The sequence below is a fragment of the Lonchura striata genome, chromosome 3, assembly GCF_046129695.1.
Source record: "Lonchura striata isolate bLonStr1 chromosome 3, bLonStr1.mat, whole genome shotgun sequence".
Lineage (NCBI taxonomy): Eukaryota > Metazoa > Chordata > Aves > Passeriformes > Estrildidae > Lonchura > Lonchura striata.
The window spans coordinates 18,407,546-18,435,060 of NC_134605.1; the positions used below are offsets into that span (position 1 = coordinate 18,407,546).

The 27,515-nt window shown below is 46.9% G+C and overlaps 1 protein-coding gene across 1 annotated transcript in view; it reads left to right on the forward strand.

The window, feature by feature from the left end:
- GALNT14 (polypeptide N-acetylgalactosaminyltransferase 14) overlaps positions 1-27,515 on the forward strand; it is a 90,814-nt gene that overhangs the window by 38,858 nt on the left and 24,441 nt on the right. The window contains exons 3-6 of the mRNA XM_021537019.3: positions 13,220-13,318; positions 21,862-21,929; positions 24,413-24,478; positions 26,332-26,453. Coding sequence (XP_021392694.2) covers positions 13,220-13,318; positions 21,862-21,929; positions 24,413-24,478; positions 26,332-26,453 — 355 coding nt within the window. The remainder of the gene's footprint in view (positions 1-13,219; positions 13,319-21,861; positions 21,930-24,412; positions 24,479-26,331; positions 26,454-27,515) is intronic.

The window sequence follows — 27,515 nt, forward strand, 5'->3', positions numbered from 1 at the left end:
AGGGTGGCAGCACCTTGTTTGAGCTTGGGGTGGCTGGGTGTGAGAGGTTTCAGGTTTCTTCTTGCCTTTGGGGCTCATTATTAGCTGCTGGGTGGCTGTCAGCAATGTCCTGAAGAGTTTTTCTGTCGCTTGATCTGTTATTCCAGCTGTTACTCTGTTTTCTGGGCAGAGCCAGGATATTTGTCATTTCATTGCAAAATATAATTTATCACATTTCAGCAAAATCCTGTCTGTGTGAGGGCTGTCCAAATCTTCTGCCTGCAAAGCATTTTGAAATGCTGAAAGAGCTGGGTAAGAGAAGATCTGGGATACCCCTGCCTTTGATCTTGGTCTTGGTCTCCTTATTTCTAGTGACAGCAAGAGCAGAGCATGACCCTGCAGGTGAGCAGGTACACAGATCAGTGGTGGAAAACACGTTTTACACAAAAGCATTTCTGTTAGGAAACAACATGATTGCTTTTTTTCCTTGGACACCAGACCCCAAGAGGTTAGCTCCCAGCACTGTGTTTTTCCATTACCTCCTTAGGCTGAGATCTCTCGGGATGAAGATATGAAACAATCCTTTAAAGTAGAGTAGGGGCTGGCTTTTCCTTTGGGATAAACTAGAACTGCCTGCATTGGTCAAGGTCTTGGTTCTGCCCTTGATCAGATGGCTTTTGTGGCCTAAATTTGAAATTTTCATGCTTATGTGGAGTGCTCACCTCACACAGTGGCATTTGCACTTGGTTTTCTGCGTGAATTTGGACTTGAAACTGCAAGGGGGTTTGAGGAACCATTGTGTGATCAAAACAGAGAGATTGTTTCAGGTAGCACAGAGAACAGGGAATATTGAGATTGGCAATTCTTGGCAGATAAGCAAGGAAAGCAAGACAGCTATTAATCAGAAACTGGCACTTCATAAAGTCAAAGAATAATTTGGGCTGTAAGAGACCACAGGAGGTCTCTGATCCAGCCTCCCTCTCCAAGTCCGGTCAGCTCTGTAATCAGCCCAGGTTTGTCTCAATGCAAAAAGCAATGATCCCACTGGGACTCCTGGGCTTGCCCCAGCATTTTGTAAAAGCTGATGTAATTAAAAAACCCTGGTTGCAGCACATGGAATTTGTAATTCTTTCGCCCCAGCCTACCTGTGTTTGTGAAACAACTTTGAAGTTCCTTGAGGTGCTGTCATCTCCTCTTTTGATGTTCATCACTTTAGGGTGATTCACCTAACTACCACACTTATGTATCTTCTCTGGCTTAACATTGCAAAGCTTTGCCAACAATGGGGTTGAGACAGGCTTGAGAAAGTTTGGTCAAAGACAAAAATCCTATGGAGTCTTAACCTCATTATGTTGCTTGAAAGTGTACAGAAATATTCACTGGACCATTTTGGCACTGCAGAAATCCAGTATTTCATGTTTTCCTTCTTCTGCTGGAGTTGGTATCTGGTACAGGTGTGGGAATACCTGCATTGAGGTGTCTTTTTCTAATAGTTGCACCTTCTCTTCCTGGAGAGCTCATGTAGAAGTGTGGTGGGGACTCACCAACTGCAAATGGAGCTGGACACACACAATCCTGGAAAATGGCTGGGGAATGTCCAAGTCCCCATACTGGGAGTATTTGTGGCCACCCCGGTGTCTGTGACATTTGCTGTCCCACATTTTTGTCTGGTGGAGGTGGAGGGCTCAGCTGACCTGATGGGTTCTGAGGCAGGGACTGGTGGCTTCAGGGGACAAAAACTGATGAATGCAGTGATCTTTTTTTCAAATATCTTTCTACATACTGTCCTCTTTTGAAACTTTCTGGGTTTGGGTTTTTTTTAATGTGGTAGAGGAAAGAAAGGGTAGATGAGAAGGGTCTGTATGAAATGGGATTCTAGTGGGTTTGAGCTGAAAGAAGTTGCATTCTGAGAAGTTGTGACTGAGAGAAGTTGCATTCCCTGGGGATGGCTGCCCATGTCTGAGCTGGGATCTATCCTTGGCCAGCACTCGTGGCTAGACCATCATCCCAACATTCACTTGTCCTGAAGAGCCCATTCTTCCCCCCTTGGATGTGACAGGGCTTCTGCCATTGCCCACGTTGGATCTTCCCATGCCTTTCCTGGGAGTTAGTGTGCTTCCTGGGCATTATGGACGCCCAAACCACCCTGTGTGACTTGCAAAACTTCCATGGAAAGGAAAGAGATTTCCAGGCACTGAGATCCCAGTCCAAATCCAGATGCCTGAGGCAGCCTATGGTACTGCTCTGTGCCCTCCAACCCTGGAGCTAGAGGTGGTGGGTTGGGTCACTCAGCATTGCCTCCTTGGCAGGGACACAGGGTCATCGTCACCACCAGTCTGACTGCATCCCAGGAAAAGGAGCTCCTCCCAACCACTTCTTTTTCTTGCATGAGAAGGATGAGGGTAACTTGAGAAGCAGCTGAGGAGTGAGCTAGGCTCTCTGAGGAGCTGATGGAAGTGTAAAGGTGGGTGTTTGGGATGCAGGAGGATGTTCCAGTTAAGTGGTTGTGTTACTCATTTTTTTTTCTGGAGAGCAAAGCTACTTCCATCTGAATGGGCTGTGCAAGGAGTGTGAGTTATGGCACTTGTCTACACAGCAAGCAGAAACTATTCCTGAGCTGTATTCTTGGCTAAAAGATATTTGCAGACCAAAGGGGATTGTCAGGGTGGGTGATGGGGGACTCTGTAGGGATTCGGTGTCTTGGAGTCTGGCTTCAGGCAGTGGGGATGACTGGGCTGTTCCAGCAAATATCATGGTATAATACTAAATTTCTTACTGCTGAGTTTTGCTTATCCAAGTTGTCCCTCTTCCCAACCCCTCAGTGCCTTGCTGGGTGGGAAGAGCATCTGTATGGGACAGGCATCCTCCCAAAGAGAATCTGAGGAGCTCACAGGGGAGCAGACACAGCTTCCATCCCTGCTGTTCCTTCCCTGAAGAATACCTTTATTTTGTGTTCCTTGCCAAAAATTGCAGTTTCAGAGAGGGAGAAAAGCTGAGAACTTCCCTCTCCTCTCCCTCCCCACCACAAAGTGATGTGTTTCTTTCCCTAAGTCATTTTGGCTTTGTTTCCCTATGAGATAGATTTGATTTCATTTTAGAAATTCTCTATTCACCCATCCACTGCATTTTGCCAAGAAAAATGCATGTGAAAACAGTTCTGGGTCGATTTGAAATGACCCTTCCCTCGTCCTTTTTCAGTCCCTCCATTTTCCCTGCCTGCATCCCAGCCCTGTGGAGAAATGTTGTGCACTGCACTGAGGACTTCTGTGCAGGCACTGGGGGAACCTCCTTCTGCAGAGTCCCTATGGGAATTTACTTCATTTGTTGGTTCCCCCATGAGGACAGGTTTGGTTTTGGGATGGAAGAATTAGGAGAGCCCGTGGGATTTCCCTTTTGTTGTGTACATTGCGGTGCTGGAGCAATAAGGGAAGAGAGTGCCTGGGGAGAAGGGATGGGGACTGGTGTTCCAGTGTCAGTGCTGTTGGCTGAGTCACAGTGCCTTGGTTTTTTTAAAGCGTCCTTGCACAGAGGGCGTGGAATGGACAAGAAGAATGTGTACAGGCTTTGAAGAGAGGGGCTTGCCTCTGTTAATATCCTTTGGCGGGTTGGTTTGTGTTGAGGAGTAGCTGCTGGTGAGATGCACTGTTAGCCCAGAGTTGAGCCACTGTCTATCCATCAATACCACGTGTCTCTCTCCAGCCTCCAGTCTCTTGCTCAGTCCCTTGGGAAATGGCAGAGCTACTACTGCCAGGGCTAATTATTCCTCAAGACAGAAGACATGTGATAAAATATTAACCTTTTTTGAAAAACAGAGCCCCAGTTAATTAGCTCCACTTTTGTGACACATTCACCCAGAGATAAAAGCTCGTTCCCCAGATATATGTCTGTGGAGCAATGATCTTTCTGCGTGTCCCTGTCACAATGGGGGACACAGCGGAGTGGAGGAGTGAGAGCTGGGAATTTAATAAAAGACAGTGACCTGCCAGTCACTGTGCCCTGAGGACGAGCTGCTCCATTTCAAGGTGAGCAATGCCTGGGTACAGGCACTGCTACTTTTGTTCAAGAGCCTGAAGCTGAAAACAGAGACAGAGTGGGTGGTGGGATCCACCTCGCTGCCTACACCTGGGCTGTGTCTGTGTTGTCAGTGCCACATCTCTGGAGCTTGAGTCTGGGGGCTACGTGGGTAGGTAGGGCTCAGTAGAGCTGAGTGAATAATAGTGTTTCAGTTCTTTGGTTATTTAAGAGAAAGAAAAGCCAGGAGATGGCAATTTCAGGATAAACCAAAAGCAAAGCTGTTGGTGAATCTAAAAGTAAAAAGGCAGGAAAACTTAAAGCTAAAGAAATCTGTTTTTCTCATCCTGAAAAGGGAAAAATTTCATTTAGATCTCAAATGTTTTTGACACTTTAGTCATGTAAAAAATGACAAGCTGTATTTAAAAGCAAGTATCAGATGAAAAGTACACATTGGGCTCCTGAGAAACAAACGATGTGCTGGAGTGGAAGTGATGCTGCAACATTCGCTGACAGGTGCAGGAACTGCTGGTGGGAGGCAGCCACTGCACCAGGGAGAGGCTTCTTCCCAGTGGAGGGAGGGATGGGGGTCTTGGACAGACCAGGACTGATTGCAGACACAGCTGTGACCCTCAGGGTGGCTGTGCCAACATCAGTCAGTCCATGGGGGCACAGGATTTCTTTTTTCAACTCCAGGGACCTACTTCCCTGCAACAGACTGAAAGGATCTTGGGGTTTTTATAGGAAAGAGAAAACCTTGCCTACTTCAGTGCCCTTCAGAGGGCACACCTAAACCACACCTGGGCCCTGTGATGATTTCATGGTGGCCATCCCTTCATCACTAAGTGCTTCAGCATTCCCAGAGTGTCATTGATCACCTTCTGCTAGAACCATCCTCTGCCTTTGACTGCTGTAATATATTGACCACTTGTCTTATAGTTATTATGTGCCATCGATTACTTTGATAACTTGCACCAAGTAATTCTGACAGAATGAAGTTGTTTAACTCTTGTGCTTGTCTTGCTATTTCTATTGACCTAATATGTTTATGTAGGCTGAAATCAAAGTCAAGTATTAGTAAATAATGGAACCAATTCTCCAAGACTTGCTCCTGTTGATAATTAAGGCCATGAGACAGTTTCTTCCATCAAGCTCTTGTTTGTTTTTTTCTTCTAGCCAGCACCTTAAAAATTCCTACTCCATCAGCTGCAGCAAAAGGGCATTTTTTAGGGCTGTTTGGATAGATTTCTGCTGTGAGCACTGCAGATCCCTACATGTTGGAAGTGTTTTTGAGCTGTCACAGTGTGGAGCTGGGTTTTTGCATCCCCAGCTGTGACTATGGAGATGTTGTGAAGATGGGGACTTTCTCTGTTTTTACTTGCCACATGATGCCAGGAAGCCCTCTGGTCAGAAGGCATCCTCCCTAAGGAGTCTTTACATCGAGGGTTCCAACCTTCTGAATGTAATTTCAGGTTTTCCTGGCTTCTAAAGATCTTTAATAATGGATTGGTGATTTTCCATGGGAGGTGCAAGGTACCAGATTTTGCTTTTACTTCCACCAAGTGAAAAATTTTGCCATCAGCTCTGGTATTCCAGTAAAACTGGCATCAGTTTAAAATTCTACTGAATTGTACTGGTTTTGCTTTCTTCTTTTCACTTATGTTGTCTCCATTTTTCTTTTTGCCTCAGTTCTGAGGAAGGAAAGGTGGAGGGAGTCAAGAAGTAAGACAGACCCTGAGTCTGTGTGGAGGGCCCTAGAAGTCTGAATTATTCATAAGCTGCCTTGAAAATCAAGACACACAATCTGGTTTAACTTGTTTTTAAAGGCAGCCATGCTATTCTTTCTTTCTTCTTAGTAAATTCTCATTTTTTTCCCTCCTCTTTTCTGAAGACAAAAACCCAGCAAATTTTTAATGAATTATAAATGCATCTTCTCATCAGTTTTGAGGTTCACAGGCAGCAGCATGTCATGTGCACAGAAGGTTATTTTTGCCTTCTTGCATTTCCCCTTTTCTTCAAATTTAGTTGTTTGATTAATTTTTTAGGTATCTGTCTTGCAGGGAGAAGAAAGAAAGAGACTGAAAGAGGCAGTAACTTAGAGGAAATATTAATTGCATGCTAGCCAAATCCAGCACTGTTTCAGGTTCCAGAAGCTGTGTAAAAAAAGTCCTTCTTGTTTAACCTAAGCATACTGATCTCAGGTCAGCAGTGGCTAAGTTGCCCCAATTTACAGGACTCTACTCTTTTGTGCATTTTCTAGTATTTTTGTGGGGAAGGTGCAGACTTGGACAGGTTCCTCTGCACATCTAATCTACAGCCAGAGCTGGTTCACAGCTTCAGCTGATTTTTCCTGAGGGTCTTCTTTACAATTTTATCAAATTACATATAGTTCAAGCCTGCTGAATAATTCCTTGGTAGGTCTGGTGGTAACCACCAGTGTGTGTTTGTTGCAGATGTGCCTCCTTAACCTTGCTGAAGCCCTTGTACACCTTGAAGTCATCTGCTCAGCCAGGGATTCCTCTCTTTGGATCACCAGTTTCTCCCAGCCCCAACAGCATCTGTTGCACGCCACCCAAAGGATTTTTCAGCCCCTTTTTGGGAATGCAAACCTGAGGGACATGCCAGTCCAGCACAGAGAAATCCTACTGACCTTTCTCAAGGGTACTTTTTTACTCTGGCAAGCCAAACTTGAGCTGGCATTCCCTGCAATCATGTGGCACTGCCAGCTGACATCTGACTCCGCGTCCTTTCTTCTTTCCTTCTGGCACGGCTGTTTTCCGGACTGCCGAGCCTTCCAGTTGTGTTTTCAGCCTCTCTTTGCTCTAGGCCTTTGCTCTGGTGTTTCAGTAGCAGCAGCCTGCCCACAGCCATGGCCAGCCTGAGGCGGACCTGCAGGACCAGGTTAGGCACAAAGGGGTCTGTAGCTGGTGGCAGTTCCTGCCGCCACTGCTTTTCCTGCTGTGCTGTGAAAGTCACACCTGTGCTCTGAGCTGCCACGTCCTCAGATTGTGGTGTATCCTGGTGGAGCTTAGAGGCAACACCAGAGGGAATCCCAGAGCTTTCTCAGTAGGTGTTTGTGCCAGACTGTCAGAGTCCAGGACGTCCTCTGGCTGCCCTGGCTGTCTCAAGACCCTGGCAGGGGTCTCAGAGACCTTGGCAAGAAGTCAAAAACATCTGTGGCTTCGATTGTAGCCTGTGGAAAACTGTCGACTCTGTATGAGGAATTACAAGTCACAAGGGTTTTAGCAGTATTATATTTGAACTAACACAGGGTGGAAAAGTAGAAATTTAGGATTTTTAGAATGGGGTTCAAGGGCGTACAAGGTAGAGTAATTTGGGCGTGTCCTAGCCTTCTTCTTCTTCTTTGTTTTGTCCTCCATGTCTTGGTGTGATGGTGACACTTTTCTATTGGTTTAAGGTAGAGATTCACAGTCTAACATAGGTGATAGGAATTGGTGAAAAAATTGTAAACATAGACATGCAGTTTTGAGTATATAATGTGGGAGCTGCCCAGGGCTCAGGGCAGATGGCCATGGTGGACTTGCTAGGCAGAGCTCAGCAGGTCAGAGAAAGAATGTTTAGATAAGAAGAAACAAACAACCTTGAAAGCATAATTGGAAGCATTTCAGGCTTCTTCATTTGGTTGCTTTTGGGCTAGGGAAGCAAAGACTCTTTACAATCTCTCTTGGGGTCACCCTGACTTAGGAACCCCAAGAGAGACAAATCCACGCCAGACCTGACCCCACATGCAGGATGTGCCAGGAGTTGTCTCACTGCTCACTGCTGTGCCCTGGAGAGGCTCTGGGTGCCGTGGTGGTGCTGGAGATGCACAGACCGTGGCCAGCCCTCTGTTTGGCAGCTTCTTCCTGACTGAGGAGGGGCAAAGCATACCCAGAGAAGAAGCAGGAGATGCTGGCATAACTTGGGAATAAAAAGGAACATTTTGAAGGTCTTCCAAAGCTGAGCGAAAAAATATTTTGAGGCAGCATACAGGAGGGGTAACTTGGGGAGAGTGAAGAAGAAGCAAGGGTATTGATGGGACATGAATGCCATGAAGATCACTTGACCCCTCTATGTGCTCTAGTCAAGCAGATTCTGAATTGTTGTGTCCCATTTATACTCTTGTACAAGACTGGTGCGTTGACTGTGGTGTGAACAGCACTTCTTGGATTTTCCATCTCTGGAGGTCATCAGGTAATGATTTTTTGAAAGGTACTCTGCAGTCAGGCACAAGTCACTGGACTTAATGCACGGATAACTGCGAAATGCAGAAATAACTGGGAGAAATGCCAAAGGCTGTGTTGCCCAGAGGTCAGGTGAGGTGGTGCACGGTCCTGTCCAGCATTGCTGTTTGTAAGCTCTTCTAACTTACTAGATTCCATATGAGTTGGCACATACATTGTTTTATAGCTCTATATCAAACCATATCCAGGGTTCCAATTTTTAGAGTATTTTCATGGAAGTCTCCTAGGTTAGTTATTGGGAAGAAATTCTTTACTGTGGGGCACCGGAATAGGTTGCCAAGAGAAGCTATGGAATGTCGCATCCCTGGAGGTGTTCAAGTGTTGCATGGGATTTAGAGGAACATGTTCTAGTGCAATGTGTCCCTTCCCAAGGCAGAGAGTTGGAATTAGATGATCTAAAAGGTCCCTTCCAATGCAACATTAAAACATTCTATGTTTTTATGATTTGTGATTTTTGCTTCAGCTCAAAAACAGGGCTTAGGCACAATAGTTTTCCATTGTTGTGTATGACACCCTGAGAGGTTGTCCTGTGAGGTATGACCAAGGTGCCTGCCTGTCCTGCTGTCCATCCCTACTGGTGTTCAGAGCCTGCGTATGTTTGCTATCGGCCAGGACAGCTGGAGCTCTGATCTTTTCCTTTCCACTGACAACTCTTTCATTGCCTGTGGTGGGTAGTGGCTTTGTCTCTCACCAGGGCCACAATTTCCATTTTCCTCCATGGAAGTACTTTTTCAAACCTTGGGGAATGTTGTCTGAAATCAGCATGGTTTGTCCATCAGGGCTGGTGTGAACCCATCCAGTTGGTGATGGCAGGTCCCTGTCCCTCTGGGCTGATGTGAGAGCCCTGTGGCTGCAGAGTGCAGACAAACCCAAATACCCTTATTTTGGATGTGTGGTGATGAGATTGTGTTCTCCCATGTGTTTCCAAGGAGAAGAGAGGAGCCAGCAGGGAGGTGAAAGATGGTGTAGCTCTGCCTGATGCAGTTGGCTGTTTGAAATAAATATTCAGAGAGTGCTTTGAAAGTGGTGAGCTATGTTGAGAGAGAGTTTGGACTTCATGGAAAACGTTAAAAATTCAAAGCAGAGTTGTTGGCAAGTGGTGGCTGTTGAAGTAGAGCAGAGGAATGAGCAGAAGCCTGGCAGGGGGAATCTAGGGGAGTGGGATGAGGATGATCATTTATTGAAGGAAGTTAATGAGGCACAGGAGAAGGTGAATGTAAGAGGTGGGTTTTGAGAGAGACAGCACAGCACTGTGGACATGTGATGTGCCCTTGGCTGAGCCTGGGGGCACCAGAAGAGGCTGTGGAACAGGATCCATCTCTGCACTGTTAATCTTCACCATTGTGCTGTGCAGCTGTGGTGGCAAGATGGGCTTTGGTTATGTGAGGGGCACTGTGAGTGAAATTTGCCATTTTAAATATAAAATGGGTTCAGATTTCCTGGGAATGGGCATGTGCTGCCCTGTCAGGAGGATCTCTAAGGCTGCAGAGGCAGCTGTGTGTGTGAAGGCCACCAGCCTGTGATACCCCTCTGCTCACCAGCAGCACAAGGGCTGAAGAAACTCAAGAAAAATATCTTGAGAAAGGGACTTTGGAGACCTGATGATGCTGGAGTGTCCAAAGTTTTGGACTTTACAGGAGAGCTTTGCAATTCCTACAGTGAGTGCAGGGCTCTGTCTGTTTGCTCCATGTCCCCACACACAGGCACTGCATAATTTATTCCTGAGCTGTTAACAGCGCATTGGGAACACAGAGACAAGATTTGCTGCCCTGTCCAACCTGAAGGAAGTATGACAGACAACCAATCCAGGCTGGTATTTTCCAAGGCTGATTCCTAAGGTGTTTGTAGCCAGACTACCCCTTTCAGAACTTCCTGATTGTGAAATTATTTCCATTTTGAATGGAAAAAAAACTTCAGTCAAAATGTGCCTCTTCCTATCAAATGAAGTTTGACTTCTTGCATGAGGAAATAAGAATTGTTCTCCATCTGAATGCTCTCCCTGGGGTTTTTAGGGCAGACCAGCCTGGCTTCTGTCTACTTTCACCCCACCCAGGTGAGGGGAACCTGCAGAACAGCCTGGCAGCATTCCTGCTTGCACTTGCTGTGCTAGGATTGCTTCCCAGTCGTGCTGCAAGGTTTCAAAGCATTGAACTTTAAATGGCTTTAGCCAGTGAGTTTCAACACGCTGCAAATACAGGCAGTGCAGTTATTACTTTTTTTTCCCCTTTTTTTCTTTCCTTTTTTTAACAATCAAAAAAAAACCTCAAACTTTCATTCGTTTCCTGAAAATGTTGTGGGTGTTGTTTTTGGTTTTGTTTTGGTTTTTTTGTTGGGCGACCTATGAAATACCATCAGCAGCACAAAATGTTTATCCAGTGACAGCCTGAGGTAGCACAGGCAGCTTTTAGCGGGTTTATTTTCATTATTACAGCAATTTTAGGGCTGCATGCTGCAATTTTCACTTGCAGTGAGGTATTAAATTGAAATTACCCCAGATGTAATTGTCACACAAAATAATTCTGGACATGCTGGATTTAATGCTTTTCCAAGCTGTGGTTTTTATTACCCAAGTAAGTGCCAAAAAAAGACACTTGTACCCAACAACTTAAACTGAAGTCTGCCTTCTGGGGACCCAGGATGTTTAGCTGTAGTAACACTGGGGAGGAAGGGGGGAAAACACCACAAGGGACTAAGTGGAGGAAACTTTGGGAAGGCTCCTGTAAGAAGAACCCAAGGGTAGAATCCTGGGCAAGGACAGAGTCAGAGCCATAAAGCACCCAGGAGGAGGAGCACTGGGAGGAGCACAGCAGCTCTGCCTCACCCTTTGCCAGCAGATTTTGGAGAGGCAAGTCCCAGCTGTGGTGTAGTGCTGGTCACAGGGGTGAAGTGAGGCTGGAGGTCCATAGCAGCATCATTCCTGTCCTCGGGATGTGACAAGCCTCACTAGACGGAAGCCAGGGATGAATTGCAGCTCTGGAGGTGCCCATGTGTGACATTCCAGCTTCTCCCACATGCACATTGCCTGGTTGGGCCGGTCTGGTGCATCAACATCTGGAGTTTTGGAGGCAGGTTGTTGCTCAAGAGGAGCCTGAGGCAGCCTGCAGCAGCCCCAGCACTTCCACCCGTGGGAGGCACAGACACACCCAGCTCCTGCTTTCTTTACCAGCTCCTGGGCTGTTGTAATAGCATAAGTAAAGTATCGATGACTCGTATTTTCCAGTCTCGCTCGTTCTTTGCCAGAAATAGCTTCCCTTGTTGGCTCCACAGAGCCCTGCTGGAAGTGGGTGGAAGGACACGCATCTGGGAGCGGTGTATAAATAGCACAGGGAGGGAGAGCAGCTGCCATCGTCTGTCCCTGCAGCTCCGCAGAGCAAACGGGAGCTGAGCCGGAGCGTGGCACAACTGAGCGGCAGCACTTCGGGATGGCTCGGCTGGAGCGGGGAACTGGGTGTTGCAAGGGGCCGCAGTGACCCAGAGAAGCAGCTCAGGGCACGACCTGGTGCTGTTTCATAATTCAGAAACGCTCTGTTTTCAGCATCCCTGAGATGCAGTTTTGATGGATGAGGGTGTTGTCACACAGGGCAACGTTGCTGAACTTTCTCCTGCATATGGAATAGCTGTGCGACTTTGGCGTCCTTTGGGGATGGACCCAGAATTAGAATTGGCTCGAAGGTGAATTTTTGGTGGAGATGACTGTGCTGAAAGAACAGGGGAGTAATGAGAAACCTACTTTTGGTCAAGTTCAAACTGGATTTGGAAAAGGTTTTGAGTGAAACAATTAGAGAAAGCAGCAAGTAATTTAGCATGAGCTTGCAAATATTTTGTCCCACCCAAGATACCATTTTTTCCTTATCTTTGGAATTGTTTCTCCTGTTGCGCACTCTTGTTTACTTTGTAAATAATAAGAAATGCAATTTCAAAATTAAAACATGGAAAACTTTGTTAAAAATAGTATCTGGAGCATTTTGGCATTTGAGAGGAGCAACATGCTGTTCTGAATAGCATAAACCAGCAATATCTGGCTGCTCTTATGTGCTTTCTCCTCTCCATCTCCAATTTAATTTTTCCATCTGTTTTTACTTCACCTTGCAGGTACTGTGGTCCAGAACTTTAGGGGAGCAAACTGATGGTTTGTTGGAAGAGTGGTTGCTCAGTGCTCTTTCCTGCCCTGTTTGAGGATGGTATTGGCAGCACCTGGGCAGTGACACAAGAGCAAACAAGTGGCATGTGGTTGGCAAGGGACAGGATGGCTGTAATGGAGACCTACTGTTGTGTCATCTTAACGAACTGATAGGGCCCTGGAAAGGGCAGCATAGATGTAAGGGGTATCTGGATTTTCTGAGCTGGGAATATATTGGTGTTGGTCTATAAAAGCCACAAATTTAATCAGCTAAAGGTCAAAGTAATTAGAGTCTGTGACATTTCCTCCTGGGAAGGAGGCAGCAGGGGCTATGGTTGCAGCTGTGGGTTTTCACCTTCTGAAGGGTTGGACAGTTTTAAATCCCAATCTTCCCTTTAGTCTGGTTATGCAATTAAGGCAGAATTAATAAGGAAACAATTAATTTAGAAACAAGGCTTGGCTTACCTTACAACTGGCTGGTGGGAATTGCTTCCTCAGGAGTCTGGAAGGAAGGCGGAACGGCAGGGATGCTCTTACCTGTGGTGGTGCTGTGAGGCAGGGGGATGAGAGAAGCCCTGGTGGGTAGTGGGGAAGCACTGGTTAGACGAAAGGTCTACCAGCTGGCTGCCTCCCTTCTCATCCCTTCCCATTAAGAACAGTTAAGTTCTTTGCTGCTTTAATCCTTGGTGGCTTAGTTGGCAATTTCTGGATTCCTCTAGAAATGATTCACACAGAAAAAGTCTTATTTATTTCTTTGTAATAGTGGCTGGAGACCATTTACTAATAGACTGTGCTGCCTGTGTTGATGAACTCTCATTTTGAATTCCAGCACCTGAACAGCCTTTTCTGCTTTCTCCCTTCCCAGGTGTACGACTTTGCACTACAGCCAGGATCTCCCGCCCACCAGCGTGATCATCACCTTCCACAACGAGGCCAGGTCCACCCTGCTAAGGACAATTCGGAGGTAAGAGCTCCTGGGCGTCTCTTAAAGGAGGGTCAGTGAGCCAGTGGTCATCAGGAATAAAGGCAGAATCTGTTTGCACTCACCACAGCAACAGGACCAGACCTGCCAGCTGCGGTCTCAAATGGTGGGTGACTGAGAGAAATTAGTCTGAAAGTCGCTCTCTGAAAAGTAGGTTTTAGAGTGGGATGCTCAGGAAAGTGAGGAGCCGTGCTCCCTTTGCAGGGTCTAGCATGGGAAACTCTTGAGGGATCATCAGCAGCTTAACAGAGTCTGGGCTAAGAGCTTTTATATCCAGCTGGGTATGAGTGCTCAGCTGTATTTTGTCCCAGCCCTCTATAGACAGCTATCATTCTATGGATATCTGCTCCAGTGCTGCTCTGTGATCTTCTCCCATGTCCCATCGAGTGCCAGAAAGGCTTGCTAATTGAGAAGCCCTAATGACACACATGCAGACCAGATTTTCAGGGATAGTTTCTGTACTCCTGCAGTGACACGGTGGAGCACTCTGGGCATGTGGCCATTCCTTCATTTGTCGGTTTGTTCTTGGCTGTGTTTTGCTGTCATGGATAGACTGAAGGCTTCATTTTCACTGCAGGCTTTTGGAATCTGTGTTTAATCCCAATGTGTGCCTTAAATCTCTGCAGGTTCTCTTGTGGGAAGGTCTGGTGAGTTATGTCCAGGTGTGGGCTGGTGGGTTGCTCTGTGGCAAGGCTGGGTGTGCTGTGCTCTGTGCCAGTAGTGCTTTGCAGCTGCAGCTCATGTACACTTAGTGAAGATCTGTGCCCCACTGCAAGTATTGGCTTTTAAACCCTGGCATCCCCAGGGACCCTGTACCATTGCTGATGCTGGTCATACTGTCATACTGGGGTTGCTGGTTAGGGGGAGGCTTCAGCTGGGCCCTGCTCACTGTCATGTCTTTGCTGAGCTTTTCTTTCAGCATCCTTCTCCAGGTGAGTGTATCCAGGGCCACAAGTGAGTTTGACAGTCCTGAAATTGAATTCCTGCTCTGCTTTATGGTTTCATGCCCAATCCTGTCTCTCTGCTTCACACTCAGTAATCTGTCACTGCTTTTTCTCTCTGGAATGTAGATTTTGGGTGACACATGCTTGGTGCTGTGTACCACCTCTTTGATCCTGGACCTTCCCTTTCATTTTTTACAGTGCCTTGCCTAAGTTTGCCATTCTCCAGAACCAGTAGTATTTGTAACAGAGGTGGCAAGTGCAGTCCTCTAGCTCCTGAGATATAGGGGGTTTATAACATGTGAAGTGCAGGGATGGATTTTAACTTCATTTCTCCCCATAACTCAGCACCTGACTGTCCTGAAAGGTGTTATCATCAATGATGTTGTCACATGGGAAATGTTAGACCCATGGTACAGCTCTTGGGCCTGGATTCCTCGTATCTGGCTTCATTAGAAAACTGCTTATTGCAGTGTTGGCAAGGTTAGAAGTACAAGTACATTGAATTTTCACTTCTTCCTCAAGGTGATTGTCCTTTGATATTTCTTATTTCCAGCATAGAAAGACTTTCTTCCTTGTTCCTCTTTTTTTCAATTTGCTTGACTTGATTAATTTGCTTTACTGCCTTCCTTACCTGGTCATGTGTGATTTTTCAACACAACTTTGTCCCTTTGCACTGCTCCTCCTTGCTTATGTGCCCTGGCAATTCCAGTGCTCATGTTTTATCTGTGGGGAGGTTTCCCCAGCTCTGGGGCCCTTCTGAGCCCTCTTTCTTGTAGGTACATCCCCCAACAGTTCCAGAGCCCCGCAGAGCATCCCACTGAGCTGCAATCCAGAGGCAAGCCCAAGCAGTGAGGAACTGAGATGACAACCTTGGATTCACTCTCCTCTGTCTGTCCCTGGGCTGAGATCCTGGGCTGACCCTCTTTTTTCTGGTCCCCATGGTTTGGAGGTGGCCTTTTGGCATCAGTCTTCACCAATTTCTCCTGGATGCAGTGCCTGATGCAGCCAAGCCTGGGCATACTGATCCTTGGTGGCAAGCTGGTAACTTGGCTCCTGCTCTGTTCCACTCTAAATGTGGTTGTGCACATATTGCCACCTCCCCGCCTCTTTTTGGACCCAGCTGAGGACTCATCTGCCTCTTTAGCCTCTGTAGGTTAATTTGCTGTGCCTTCTGACTGCTTTGGGGCTTTTTCCCTCTTGCTGGCCAAATACTTGGTTTAATTAGATCTTCCAGATGACTCCATCCCACAGTGGTTGTAACAACATGGATCATTTTCCTTGGCTATTCAAAACAAACTCTGTCCTCCTGACAGTGCTTTGTGCTTTTTGGGGCAGTCTGTGGCCAACTGTTTTTAGCACTGTGGTGGGTAAATTTGGCACCTCTTCTACCCTTTTCTCCCCAGTACATGTCCACAGTGGTATAACCCAGATGACAGATGGACAGACTGAGGAACAGAGAGGTGATTTCTCTGTAGCTGGTGGAAGATTCTGAGTTGCAAACCTGGTTTCCTGAGTTCCAGTATGTTGGATTTTCCAGCCTCATTGCAGAATCAATATACTCATGTTAATTGCAATTCTCAAAGTTAATTGCCCTGTCAGGAGCAAGAAATAGGACAAAGGGACATTCTTGGCTTGTCCAAAACCATGGCTGATGGGGCACTGTCCTTGCAGAAAGGGCACTCCCTACAGGACCCCATGTAAACACAGAGGAGTGGCAGAGGGAAGTGCTGAAGGCAGCAAGGGAGGGAATTGCCTCTGCAGTAGTGGCCACGTACCTACTGAGCAGGGGGGATTTTGCTGTTCCTGCAGTTTTCCTGGATGCTTGAGAGCCTCAGTGCTCCCCAAGTGCTGAGGCTGAGCTATGCTGCAGGCTCTGTGTGTTTCAGGCTATTGCTAGGAGGCAGCAACACGTGGCCTTATCTAGGTCACGTTGGGAGCGCTTGGGACAGTTCGTTTATGGACATTTTGTGTTGTCAGAGGTATTGGGAGAAGCTATTGGATTGTATTGAATAATGTATTCATTTAAAAGTTTCATGATTTTTTCTCTGACCACTTGCCAGCTGGAAGTAAAGCAGGGGGAAATAAAAAGAAAAAGTAAATTTATCTAAGGCCCACATCTCTGGAGACAATGAAGCCAGCATTTATAAATGCATGTGCAACTGTGCTTATGAATATGTACAACTGTCTAGGGAGTAGGGGATGGGTGTCATGAGAAGGGGAAATAGAAAATAGGAAAAGAGGATGGAAAGGAGGAGATGGTCAATAGCAAAGTAGCTCTGGAGATTTTTTAAAGTTTTTTTTTCACTGTGCAGATGGTGAAGAAAGTATCATTAGGTTGTTTCAACCACTGACTTTTCAACAAGTTACTTATCCCTCTGTGGTTCAGTTTCACATATTTCAAGCTCCAGGGCTCAGTGCCTAAAAATTGTGAGTCTCCAACAGTGCATGAGATGGGACCATGTGAATAGACCCAAGGTTTGAAAGGCGGGAGCAAGGGAGAAAATAAGCAATACAGAGGCATTAAAATATAAAATAAAACCCCACCAAACCAACAGTTTCTTCTTTCCTGTCTTTCTATTCTATACACACCTGGATTTAGCAAGGGAATCCTAATCCTGTCATGTGGTTGACCTGCTGGGCAGATGGTGAGACAGTCCCGTTTACTCTGCTGAGTGGTTTTTATTTATTTATTCTTCAAACTTGCAGCTGGGGAGCTCAGGGCAGGAATAAGAAAACTTAAATTATTTACCTCTTGCTGACAAACCAAAACACATCCTTTGGCAGGAGTCCTGATGCAAGTGCTGTGAATACCACATCAAATATTTAGATCATTAATTAACAGAATGAATATCATGCCTTTCATTTTCCAGTGCTCATAGGTGAAAGAAGTAGTGTCCTGGGCAGCCAGCACCTCTCACCTTCCCCTTGTGCCACTGCCTTGTCTGCATCCAGACACATCTGAGACAGGGAGGTGACAAAGCCTCCTTGCTTAGGCACCATATGGAGTCTGTGCCATAACTGAAATGAGCCTGATTAAAGAAGTAAAAACAAGCCAGGTGTTGCACAGAAACTGTATAATTAGCACTTTGTGCGGACTATTTTTTCATTTCTTCTTTTCCTTTCTGCTTTTTGCTTAAACCCTGGACTTTTTTTTTCTCTTAATTTGCTAATCATCTCTCGCGGTGACTGAGTACACAGCCCTCCGTGCGCTCTTACCTTTTGATGTTAACATAAGAGAACTCTTGAATTTCAAAGAGCTTGGTGGGTATTTGAAAGAATAAAATGCGAAAGCTGCAGTGTAATCAAAGCTCATTATGGTTATTCTTGGTGTGATGTCTTTCTTCCTACATAATTAGCCATTTGGGGTTGTTGAAGCAGTTCATTTTGGTGGGTATTTTCTCTCCATACTCTGTCTGATTTCGATAATTGTGACCCATGGCCCTTTTCATACTTCATTATCCTCCCAAAGGTGTTTTTCTCCCTCCCAACAAGTCCTAATATGTTACCATGGAGAGAATTAACAGATTCATGAGTTCTCAAGGATGGGTGTCCACAGTCACCTCTCTAAAGCAAGTGGGTGATGACCAAAACCACGCTGACTTGGTCAGAAGGTGTAAATTTCTTCCTGCAAACATTTTCTATGTCTTACATGGTCTGGGTGACTTTTGCACTCGTATTTATTTGGAGATGAAATTGCTGGATCCAGTGCTTACCTCTGGGTAGGTGAAAAAGGATCCCAACAAATTCTTGAGGAGGATGGAAGAAGGGACCTTACAATGAAAATTTAAGGTGAAATTCTCCATGGCTATGTCTGGATAAGGAAAATAAATCAGAACAAAGAAAATTTCAGCATTGTCGAAAGATAATTCAGCAGCAAACCTGTTCTTATTAGGGTGAGTAAACACTTTCTGGACTGGAGGCATGAGCTTTCATTTTGATGGTAACAGGTCTTTTGGCAATTTAAGGGAGAAAATGTTGTGATTTTTGGTGCAGCAGAACTTAAAAACTGTTTTGATTTGTTCAAATATGTCCATCACTGCATTATATGTCTACCTATGTTTGATTTCAGTGAAAAAAATACATAATAACAGAGGGACTTCAAAGCACTGTAATATTGTCTTCTGATTTTTCCCATATAAAAGGGAAAAAAAAGCCATGCACAGACATAAAGAAAGGAAAGTATTAAAAAAAAATCAAAGCTGAGCAGAGGCACAAGTAATAGAAAAGCCGGCTTTGAATTTTTAAAAGTGCTTTTATGGTCTATCTGGGGAAAAAAAAAAAACTGTAATGTTGAAAACGTGGAGGATTTGATACCTCTTTTTCCCATCCTCCCTGAGGAGCACTGCAGGAGGGGTGCTTATATTCTGTGTTTGCAGCACCACGTGATCTTGTGTGATTAATAGAGCACCAGGCAGAAAATGCATTTGAGACAGGAATTTGGCTTTGCTGGGCATCTCTCTGTGCCTGCATCAAGTGGCCCCTGGCTTAGCAGCAGTTTTGGGCTTGCTGGGGTCTGTGCATCGATTTGCAGGGGCAATAATGAGCTGAAAGGGTGCTGAACCCAGTGGACAGCAGGTCCCACAGAGCCAGCCTCTGGACTGCTCTCATCGGGGTGAGTTGTTCACTCGAATTTGGGAAAGGTGTTGTGTGGTGAGTGAGTCCCACAAGGGATTTGCTGGCAGAAGGCTGTGATGGTACAGGTGAGGGGGTGCTGTGCCACCCACAGTGGTGTCTGTCATTCACCCCATGGAAGGGTAACAGTTTATGGAAGAGACCTTGGAGACGTCCTTCCCTCACGGGTCAGCATGCTGGCCTTTCCCCCCTTGCTCTGGTCAGTCCCACAGATGGCCACTGCTGGGGTCATCTTCCCTGATTTATGGGGTGGCAAGCCCAGGCACAGAGTTGGCAGCAATTTTGGGGACAGTGGGAACCTGCAGCTGAGCTGAGACTGGGCTGCACCTCTTCCCAGCCCAGGGCCTTGGAAATGGTCCGTTTTCTTCCATAAGATGTTCTCTGGCAGGAGATCCTCTAAGGCACTGAGTACTGCTTAGAGCCCAGGCCTGAGCCTACACAGCCCAGTGCTTTGGTTGAGTTCTTCTGGCTGGTGCCAGCAAAAGCAGAATCAGCCTCTTCACAGCCACCTTCCCCTAGATTTAAGCCCTGCACTGCATTTCTGTCAGCTACAGGGGAGACCAGGAAGAGGCAAGCCTTGAATGTTCCAAGTTTCCTACGGCCTCCTCCCCTCCCACTCTCGGTGGGTTATTTATTTATTTTGCTGGCTTTTTTACAAGCCTGCTTCTTTCCTGCAGGTTGCACAGAGTTAGGTTTCCAGGCAATCAACACTTGTTAAATATTCCACTGAGCATGATATTGCTCTCCTGTCTCTGTCTACTGATGCTCAGCTACGGTAATTTGCTGAACTCAGCTCTGGCGTACGGGGATTTCTAAAAAATAAGCCTGTTAATAACAATAATTAAAAAACACTTGACAGGTGGAAACAGCACATCTAAATTGTTCTGTGTGCCCCAGTGGGAGGAGGGGCGCTGAGCCACTTTTTCCCAGTACTTTGTTCAGGCTGTGGGTGTTTGAGAAGTGTTGTTTAATTCTGCTTGGTACAAGCCAAAGTGTCAGGGTGGCCACAGCAGCTCCAGACTGTTGCTTAGGGGACAGTGGCTTTCTCTTCCTTTAAACCTTAGCATGCAAGACATCTGAAGTGGGGGAAAAGAATGTTTGTTTTTTTTCCAAGATCCTGAAACTGGAAGAGGCAGGGATTGTCTTTCCAGAGAAAGTAATTCTTGGAAGTGATTTTTGAGGAGCTCCACAGGGGTGGTGCTAGGCTTACCCACTCTGGTCTGATAGAAAACTCCCTTTTTTGAGGATTTCTGCCCAGGGAAAAGAAAACCAGCATAGAGGAAGGGTTGATTATATATGGAATTCTTTCCTATGAGTTGCTCAGAGAAGTTGTACATGCCCATTTACTTGAAGTGTTCAAAACCAGGTGGGATGGGGCATTGAGTACCCTGGTCTAGTGGAAGTAGTCTCTTCTCTGTGGCACTGGGATTGGAACTAGATGATCTTTAAGGTCTCTTCCAACCCAAACCATTCTGTGATTCTTTTTCATGCATCTGCCTTGGGATGTCCTGTATGCCTTCCAAAAAAAAAAAAAAAAATCTAGTTCAACTCTTTATCTCTGCAGGGTTGTAATTCCACCACCTAGAGAGGTGGGAGTACACCAGTGCAGGCAGAAGGCACCTGGCAAAGGGGAACCCCATGACTGGGGTGGGCTGCATTTTTTGCCAGCTGGTTGGGTGGCTCCCAAGTCCCCTGGGGCTTCTGCTCTTTGTAGCTCTTCTCGCTGCGGTCTGAGCCAGGGATGTGCTTTTTCCAGACTTTCAGGTGCTTTTTTTTTGCAGGAGTTTTGGGAGCTTGAGAGACCGGGAGAACCTGTTAATAAGGATCTGGCAGGGCATCAGGGCTGCAGGATTGTTAGGTAGTTGGGTGACTGCTGTCCTGTGCCAGTGGGAGGTCTGAAGATCTGAAATTTGGCGGGATTTTAAATGCTTTATGGAAAAGGAACCATTCTCAGGATGAAGGCAAAGAAGTTTAAATGCTGTAAAAGCTTGTACAATCTGACTAGCATTATCAAAGTCCAACTCAAGGACTTAGGCGGCATTTGGAATGCTCTGGGGCTTCTTCTTCAAGCAGACAGCCTTGACCCTTTGCTGGGGCAGGATTTTAAGCATGTGCAATAGCAACTGCAACTCCATGTCTTACGTGTCAGGGTGACTTTTGCACTGGTGTTTATTTGGAAATGAAATTGCTGGAGCCAGTGCAACCAATCCATGACCTCTGCACCATGAGAGAAAGGGAAAGAACAGCTCTAGATTTTTTAATAATAACAATAATAACCCTGGTGTCTTAATTAAGGGAAAATTGTAGCTTTGAGCCATGTTTCACAGTGTCTGTTCACACGGAGGGAGCTGTGAACCACATCCTCCAGCCTCTCTTTCATTACCTGGGTGGGCTCCAACCCTGCTCTTATTCTCTTGGCAGCCTCTGAAAGACAATCAGCTTGTGGATAAAAACAGGAGTTGTCCTGCCACAGCTGTGAGCTGTGTAAAGATGGGTTTGAGCTGGGTAATTTTCTCTGTGTTGGCCCTGCTGTTGCTGGACAACGTATCATTAGCCCCAGAGGCGGTGGAGAGGTGACGGCAGATTTGCTGTAAGCCCAGTTAGGAATCCTGGTGCAGTTTGGACAAAAAAAAAAAAAAAAAAGCCAGATTTTCTTGGCTTTACGTGGGGTTCTGATTTTGCTCACAAAGGTGAGAAGGGTAAATCTCAGCTATTTCCTTGGAATACAGAGCACTTAGCTCATAGATCAGGGTACAGGTAGTTGATGGCCAGGCACTGTAGATTACTGGGGGGTAGTTTCTGGGTTCTTATCTAGTATATCCTTTCTAGAAATCTAAGCCTGGTCTTCTGTGCTTTGGCAGGAGGTCAGTTCCTTGGCTTTTCCACTCCATTTGCTGGGTTGTTAAGTTGGTCAAGCACTGTCATGGATTTTCTCTCTTCATTCCTTAGCGTGCTGAACCGCACCCCAGTGCACCTCGTCCATGAAATCATACTTGTGGATGACTTCAGTGATGACCGTAAGTGACCCTTTCCCTGTTAAAAGCAAAGGGCCCAAAAGCCTGTGAGAGACTGGGATTAGCACTGAGACAGGGGAGAGTTTGCTGGAGTGGAAGGAAATTTAAAGCTCTGTAGCTGTGAGAAGCAAACCCTGCTGTGCTGGGTTTGCATTGCCATGTGTAGAATTCAAATTCCAGATGATCCAACCTCTTCTCACAAAAATAATGCAAGAAAAGCGCTTGGTAAATGATTTTATGCCCAGCAGATGTGAATCCAGTCCTTACATGATTATCCCACCACAACCTTGGTGTGTTTGAGCTGGCTTTCAGTTGTAGCCAGGAGCAGTTCTGGGTTGACACCACTGGAATTCCACGGGACAGTCTGACCCTATGTGTACATTCTGCATACATTTATGTAGGTGGTCAGCAACTCTGGATTTTTTTTTTTTTACCACCTTGTTTTTCACCCATGGAAAGAGTACTCCCTGCATGGGTTTTCCCATTTCTGAGGTGCACCATAAATAGCATTGTACACCACAAAAACAGCCCACATCCTCCTGCTGTTCCCTCCCAGTTAATAGCGTGACTCAATGGAAATCAATAGCTCTGGTCTCCAGTAGAAGGTAGCTGAAGCCCCAGGGGCTCCCAGGGAACTACCCCTGCTGAAGACCTTGCCTAGTTTGGTGGGAGACTTGAAGATCTAAGTGCTCAGAAACACTGTCTCAGGCATAAAAAGGATGATAAACTGGCTGAGTGGTCTGTGGCACTTATGTTTCAAGGAGCTGCAAAATAAAGCTGTTTACTTGGAAGCGTGAAAACAAAGCCAGATAGGTTTCTTTTAAAAAACCTAGGCTTTGCTCTTGGATGTTATAAATAGGCACTGCCTCGGAGAGCATTAGGGACAGATTTCACACAAGACCCACTTCTTGGCATTGACACCTCTCTGGGAAGTTGCTGAAGCTAGGGGAAGGAGCCGCTGTGACTATGGTGAGCCCTGGAGCAGCTCCAGCACACGGGGCAGGCAGGCTGGGCAAGTCTGGGAACTGGCAGAATGGCTGTGATGGGGAAGAAGAGCAGGTGCAGGGATTTGAGCTGCCCTGGAGAACAGCAGAGCAGGATTTTTGTGGGTGAAGTAAATGCCAGGTATTTGGCTAAATAGGCAAAGCACTTGCCTTCCTGGAAGGAGTCAGGTTTGTAGGAACACAGATGCCCTGTCCCAGCATGCCAAGTGATGTGAGCCAGGGAGAAGGAGCAGGGTTTTAACTCATCCCAGGGCACCAGAGGGGAGTGTGTTTCCTGTGTAACTTAGAGCAGCCCCTCAGCTACTCAGCACTTCTCAGCTATCTGACATCTTTGCTGTGATAGTCTTGAGCCTGCTGGCATCTGCTCTGCATGCATTTACATAAAATACATTCATTTGCATAATGCACTACACACACATGGTCAGTTTTTTCCCTGCAACCCAGCCCAAGCAATTAGTGCTTTTATCTCATGCCCAGTTGTGTCTCATTTCTCACCTCTCTCTGCCTGCTGACCTGTTATTCACTGGGATGCAGTTCTTCAGCACGCGAGTTCCCCCTGTCCCCAGCAGATTTTCACTTTGAGTCCATAGCCAAGCCCTGCCACTCCTGTTCCTCTGTTCCAGCTTTGTCCCTGAATTGTTAGGGCTGTGGGTACAGTGATCTCTTGCTGACAGAGATTTATGGAAGGGGCGAAAGTGCTCAAGGGGGTGTGTGGGTTCAGGGGTTAGGCAGAGGGGATGAGGCACTCACCTCTGTGTTTATAGTGCTGAGGAAGAGGAGGGAGAAGGGTGAGAGCCATGAACGGGTTGTGGAGGTCATAGTGTGGGTGTGTAGAGGTGGAGGGGGCTGTGATGGGTACACCTGACATCCTCCACTTTGCTGGGAGAAATATGGGGGAGGAGGGATCCTAGGGCTGTGTGTGGGGTTGCAGGACTTCCCTCCCTAGCTCAGATGTACGTGGCTGTCAGGCCTTTCTGCCCCATGGAGCTCTTGCCCAGGGCATGAGGACCCCCCAGCTGCACCACAGGGTTCTCTTTGAGCATCCCTTTCTCCTCATTGAAGGCTCCAGGCCACCACAGGAAGCTCCTGCCCCGCCAGGCAGACACGCATCAACAGCTTGTGCGTTGCTTTGCAGCTACCAAAAATAGTCATTTGCATTAATGTGCAGAAATTTAGATTCTGACCTGAACCACAACTTTTCTGTGCTGATTTTAGAGCATAATTCAGCTGCTCTCAGTGTAAATCTGCTGAATTTACACTAGTTTTATGAAAACTGCTGCTCTGCCAGGATCAATTTATGCTTCACGAGCTGAGGGGTGAGGCTGTTGTGACCCAGCAGTGCCATTGCCCTAACAAACCATCAACCAGAACAGGACAGGGTCCTCCCCCTGCTCCCAGTCTCTCCTAGGAGTCCCCATTTCTGCTGCCAGAGCCCCTGTGGGGGCTGAGGGTGACTTGTCCTCCCTTTGTGTCTCTCCCCAGCTGATGACTGCCGCTTGCTGGGCCAGCTCCCCAAGGTGAAGTGCTTGCGGAACGGCCGGCGGGAAGGTGAGAGCTGTCTGCCCACAGCCCACGTGGGAAACACAGGTTTTGGGAGGTGGGAGAGGGATGGGGCCACAGGGAACCTCCATGCAGTGGTCAGCCAGGAGCTCAGTGTCTCCTGGGATCAAGGGGGGCCCTGATAAAAGAAAATGTGATAAAGAGCTGGGATTTGAAATGGATCTCCCCTCTCTCACACTGAAAAAGATGGGACTATTAAGATTTCCAGTGAGGCTCAGCTGTAGCTTATTAGCCAGAAAATTAGAACAGGCAAAACAAAGCCCCGGGTCTTATTTGTAAAGATGTTAGCTCTAATGAAAGGGAGAAGATCTGCTCCTGCTGCTTCTGTGGGATTTTTTTTTTTCCTAATAATTAATTATATTTGAGAGATTAAGAAGGACTATATAGAGGATGAATGCATGTCCTACTGGACTGCTGCTGGCAACCTTTGGAGACATCTCCCCATTCCCCATAGCCTGAATGTGTGTTTCAAATCCTGGTTTGCAGTATTAGGATAACTAAAAACAAAGAAGTTTTTTGGTGCTGCAAATCCGAGGTATGCATCCAGGTCGGTGTTGGGCTGGGGAGACTGAGGAGTGGAAAAGGTGGATTCTTTCTGCAAAGGATTTCAGCTCTGCAGGCCTGGTGACAGGGTGGCATCAGGTCCAATGGATGAAAGAGACATTCCTGCTTTGGCAGGAGATCAAGGGAGATCTCCATAGACCTGCACCTCCTTCTCACCTTTCTCCCCTGTCTTATGGGGGTACGTGTGTGCTCATCTCCAGCACTTGAGAGACCTGCAGTTATTGTTATATTATGTTATTATTATAAACCAGTCACAGTGTGGGAACTCAACCTTACCTTGCTGAATACATCACTAAAACTGTATCCCCCAGGGGCTGCCAGGATTTGGGAAGGGCAGGGGTGGGTAAAGAACATACCTATGCACAAGATCTTAGGAGTCACAGAGATAAAGGGACAAGTCTACATTGGAGGAGGAGACCTTGGAAAATTCTGTATGCTCCAGGCTTTGTTCATGTGTTCCCTCTCCAGCTCAGAGGCTGTTGCTTAACCATTTTCCCCTAGGGAATTTTAGTATCAAAGTCAGTGACCTCCTGCATGAACCTGATGTGTGGCTGCTCCCTGAAATCCTGTTTCTCTTCATCTGCGCATATGTCCCCTTGTATTGGCACTGTTTCTTCTTCATAAAGAAATTCTGCTCCTCTTGAGTCACCTGTTTCTCCTCTTGTTTGATGCGTGCAGCAATCCATTTCCATCTCCAAATGATTCCAAATTCACCATCATGACCCTGATAAGTCAAGCACCTTGAAAAGCCAGCCCTCTTTCCTTGGTGGAAAATGTGTTCCCGTTGAGCTGCAGATCAGCAGTGCCCTCAGGGTGGGAGAGAGGTCCAGGGATCACTGGGACACAGAAGGGGTTGCAGCAGGAAAAATCAGTAGTCTGAGAAAAGCTTAATTCTGGTACAGTGTGTTCCACCCTCAACTCCTCTGTCCCATTCCCCACTGCCTCATATCTGTGTTAGATTTGTTGCCTGCAGAGGATCATGAAAGCATTTTGAGTCATGTTTTGTCCCAGAAGGTGACAGCAGAATTAATTGTGCAAATTACATATTGGCATAAATGCCATAAATCAGTAACCTTGGTGGAGCCATTTATTTCTTTGGGAATCTTAGGAAATGCTTGGCATACCTTGCAGTGCTGGAAAGGAGACAGTGAGCCTGGGGTATGTTTTATCTGGGCGGGATTCAGGCAGGTTAAAACCCAGGAGAGGCATGAGTGGAGGAGGCTGGGGATATTACCCAGCCATCTGGGCAGCAGCTGACATGGTGCATCCCTGACCAGGTCTGATCCGGTCCCGAATCCGAGGGGCAGATGTGGCAAAAGCCAATGTCCTGACCTTCCTGGACAGTCACTGCGAGGTGAATAAGGACTGGCTGCTCCCTATGCTGCAGAGGATCAAAGAGGTGAGTGCTCCTGAGAGACCAGGGTCATCCTCAGGGGATGCATCCCGATGTCCCCCTCCTCTTCCTCTCAGTGGGTGTGACCATCCAACCATAACCAGCTGCATGCAAGCATCCCAGTAAGGGGTACAAAGAGGCCTTTTGGGGTATAAAGTGGCCTTTTGTGGTCTTCCTCCACCCAGCAGGCAGGTGTCTGTGTGACTGGGGGAGCTTGTGGGTGGGTGGGACAAGTTGTCTCCCAGGGCAGTCTCTGGCAAGCACAGGTTGAGTGGTGATTGGGGAATACATGGGCAGTGCTCCAGCAGAGATTTTAATTAGGCTCATGTAAAATGCTCAGTGATGATGATTTAAGGGAGTGATGGCTCCTTGAATAGGGGCCGAATTTAATTTCATGCAAATTAAGCGCTAATAAATTGATTTAATAGGATTTAAATTCTGCTGATTTTGGAGCAGACAATGACATTCGCCTTTCTCTGGCGGCGACTCTTTTGCCAGACGTGCACACAGAGGCTGCTGGCTCCTTGTCACTCGAGTCAGGGGAGCTCTGTGCCCATGACCTGCTGGCAGCAGAGTGCTGGGATTGAAACCTTTAGCTCCAGTGTGGATGCACCATTCTTTCCCTTCACTGTGCCTGGCTCCTTCACCCCTGCTATACCTCTGCTACACCTCTGGCTCCTGATGGCCAGTGTTAATTACTCAGCAATTTTATAACTCCTGAGTTGCATTGACATAAGGGTAGCTGAGGAGCAAGGGGATGCTGAGGTGGTGGGTCATGGAGAAACCTGCCTGGCTGGTGTTCACAGTGCCCCTCACTTAAGGCATCTGCTTTTCACACCTGCAGATGTGACAGCTGTGATGGCTGGACTGCGCATCCCCTCTGTGTGTCAGTGATGGCACCAGGGGCAAGGGGGGCACAGCACCAGGGCAGGTCCCTCCACATGGACGATGGCAGTCAGTGCTGCTGGCACGCACAGCACAGCCAGCACTGGAGAGGCCCCAACCTCGGTTTGCAGGCTGGGCCACAGAGCTGCTGATAGATGGAAATGTGATGGAAATGGTCTGTTG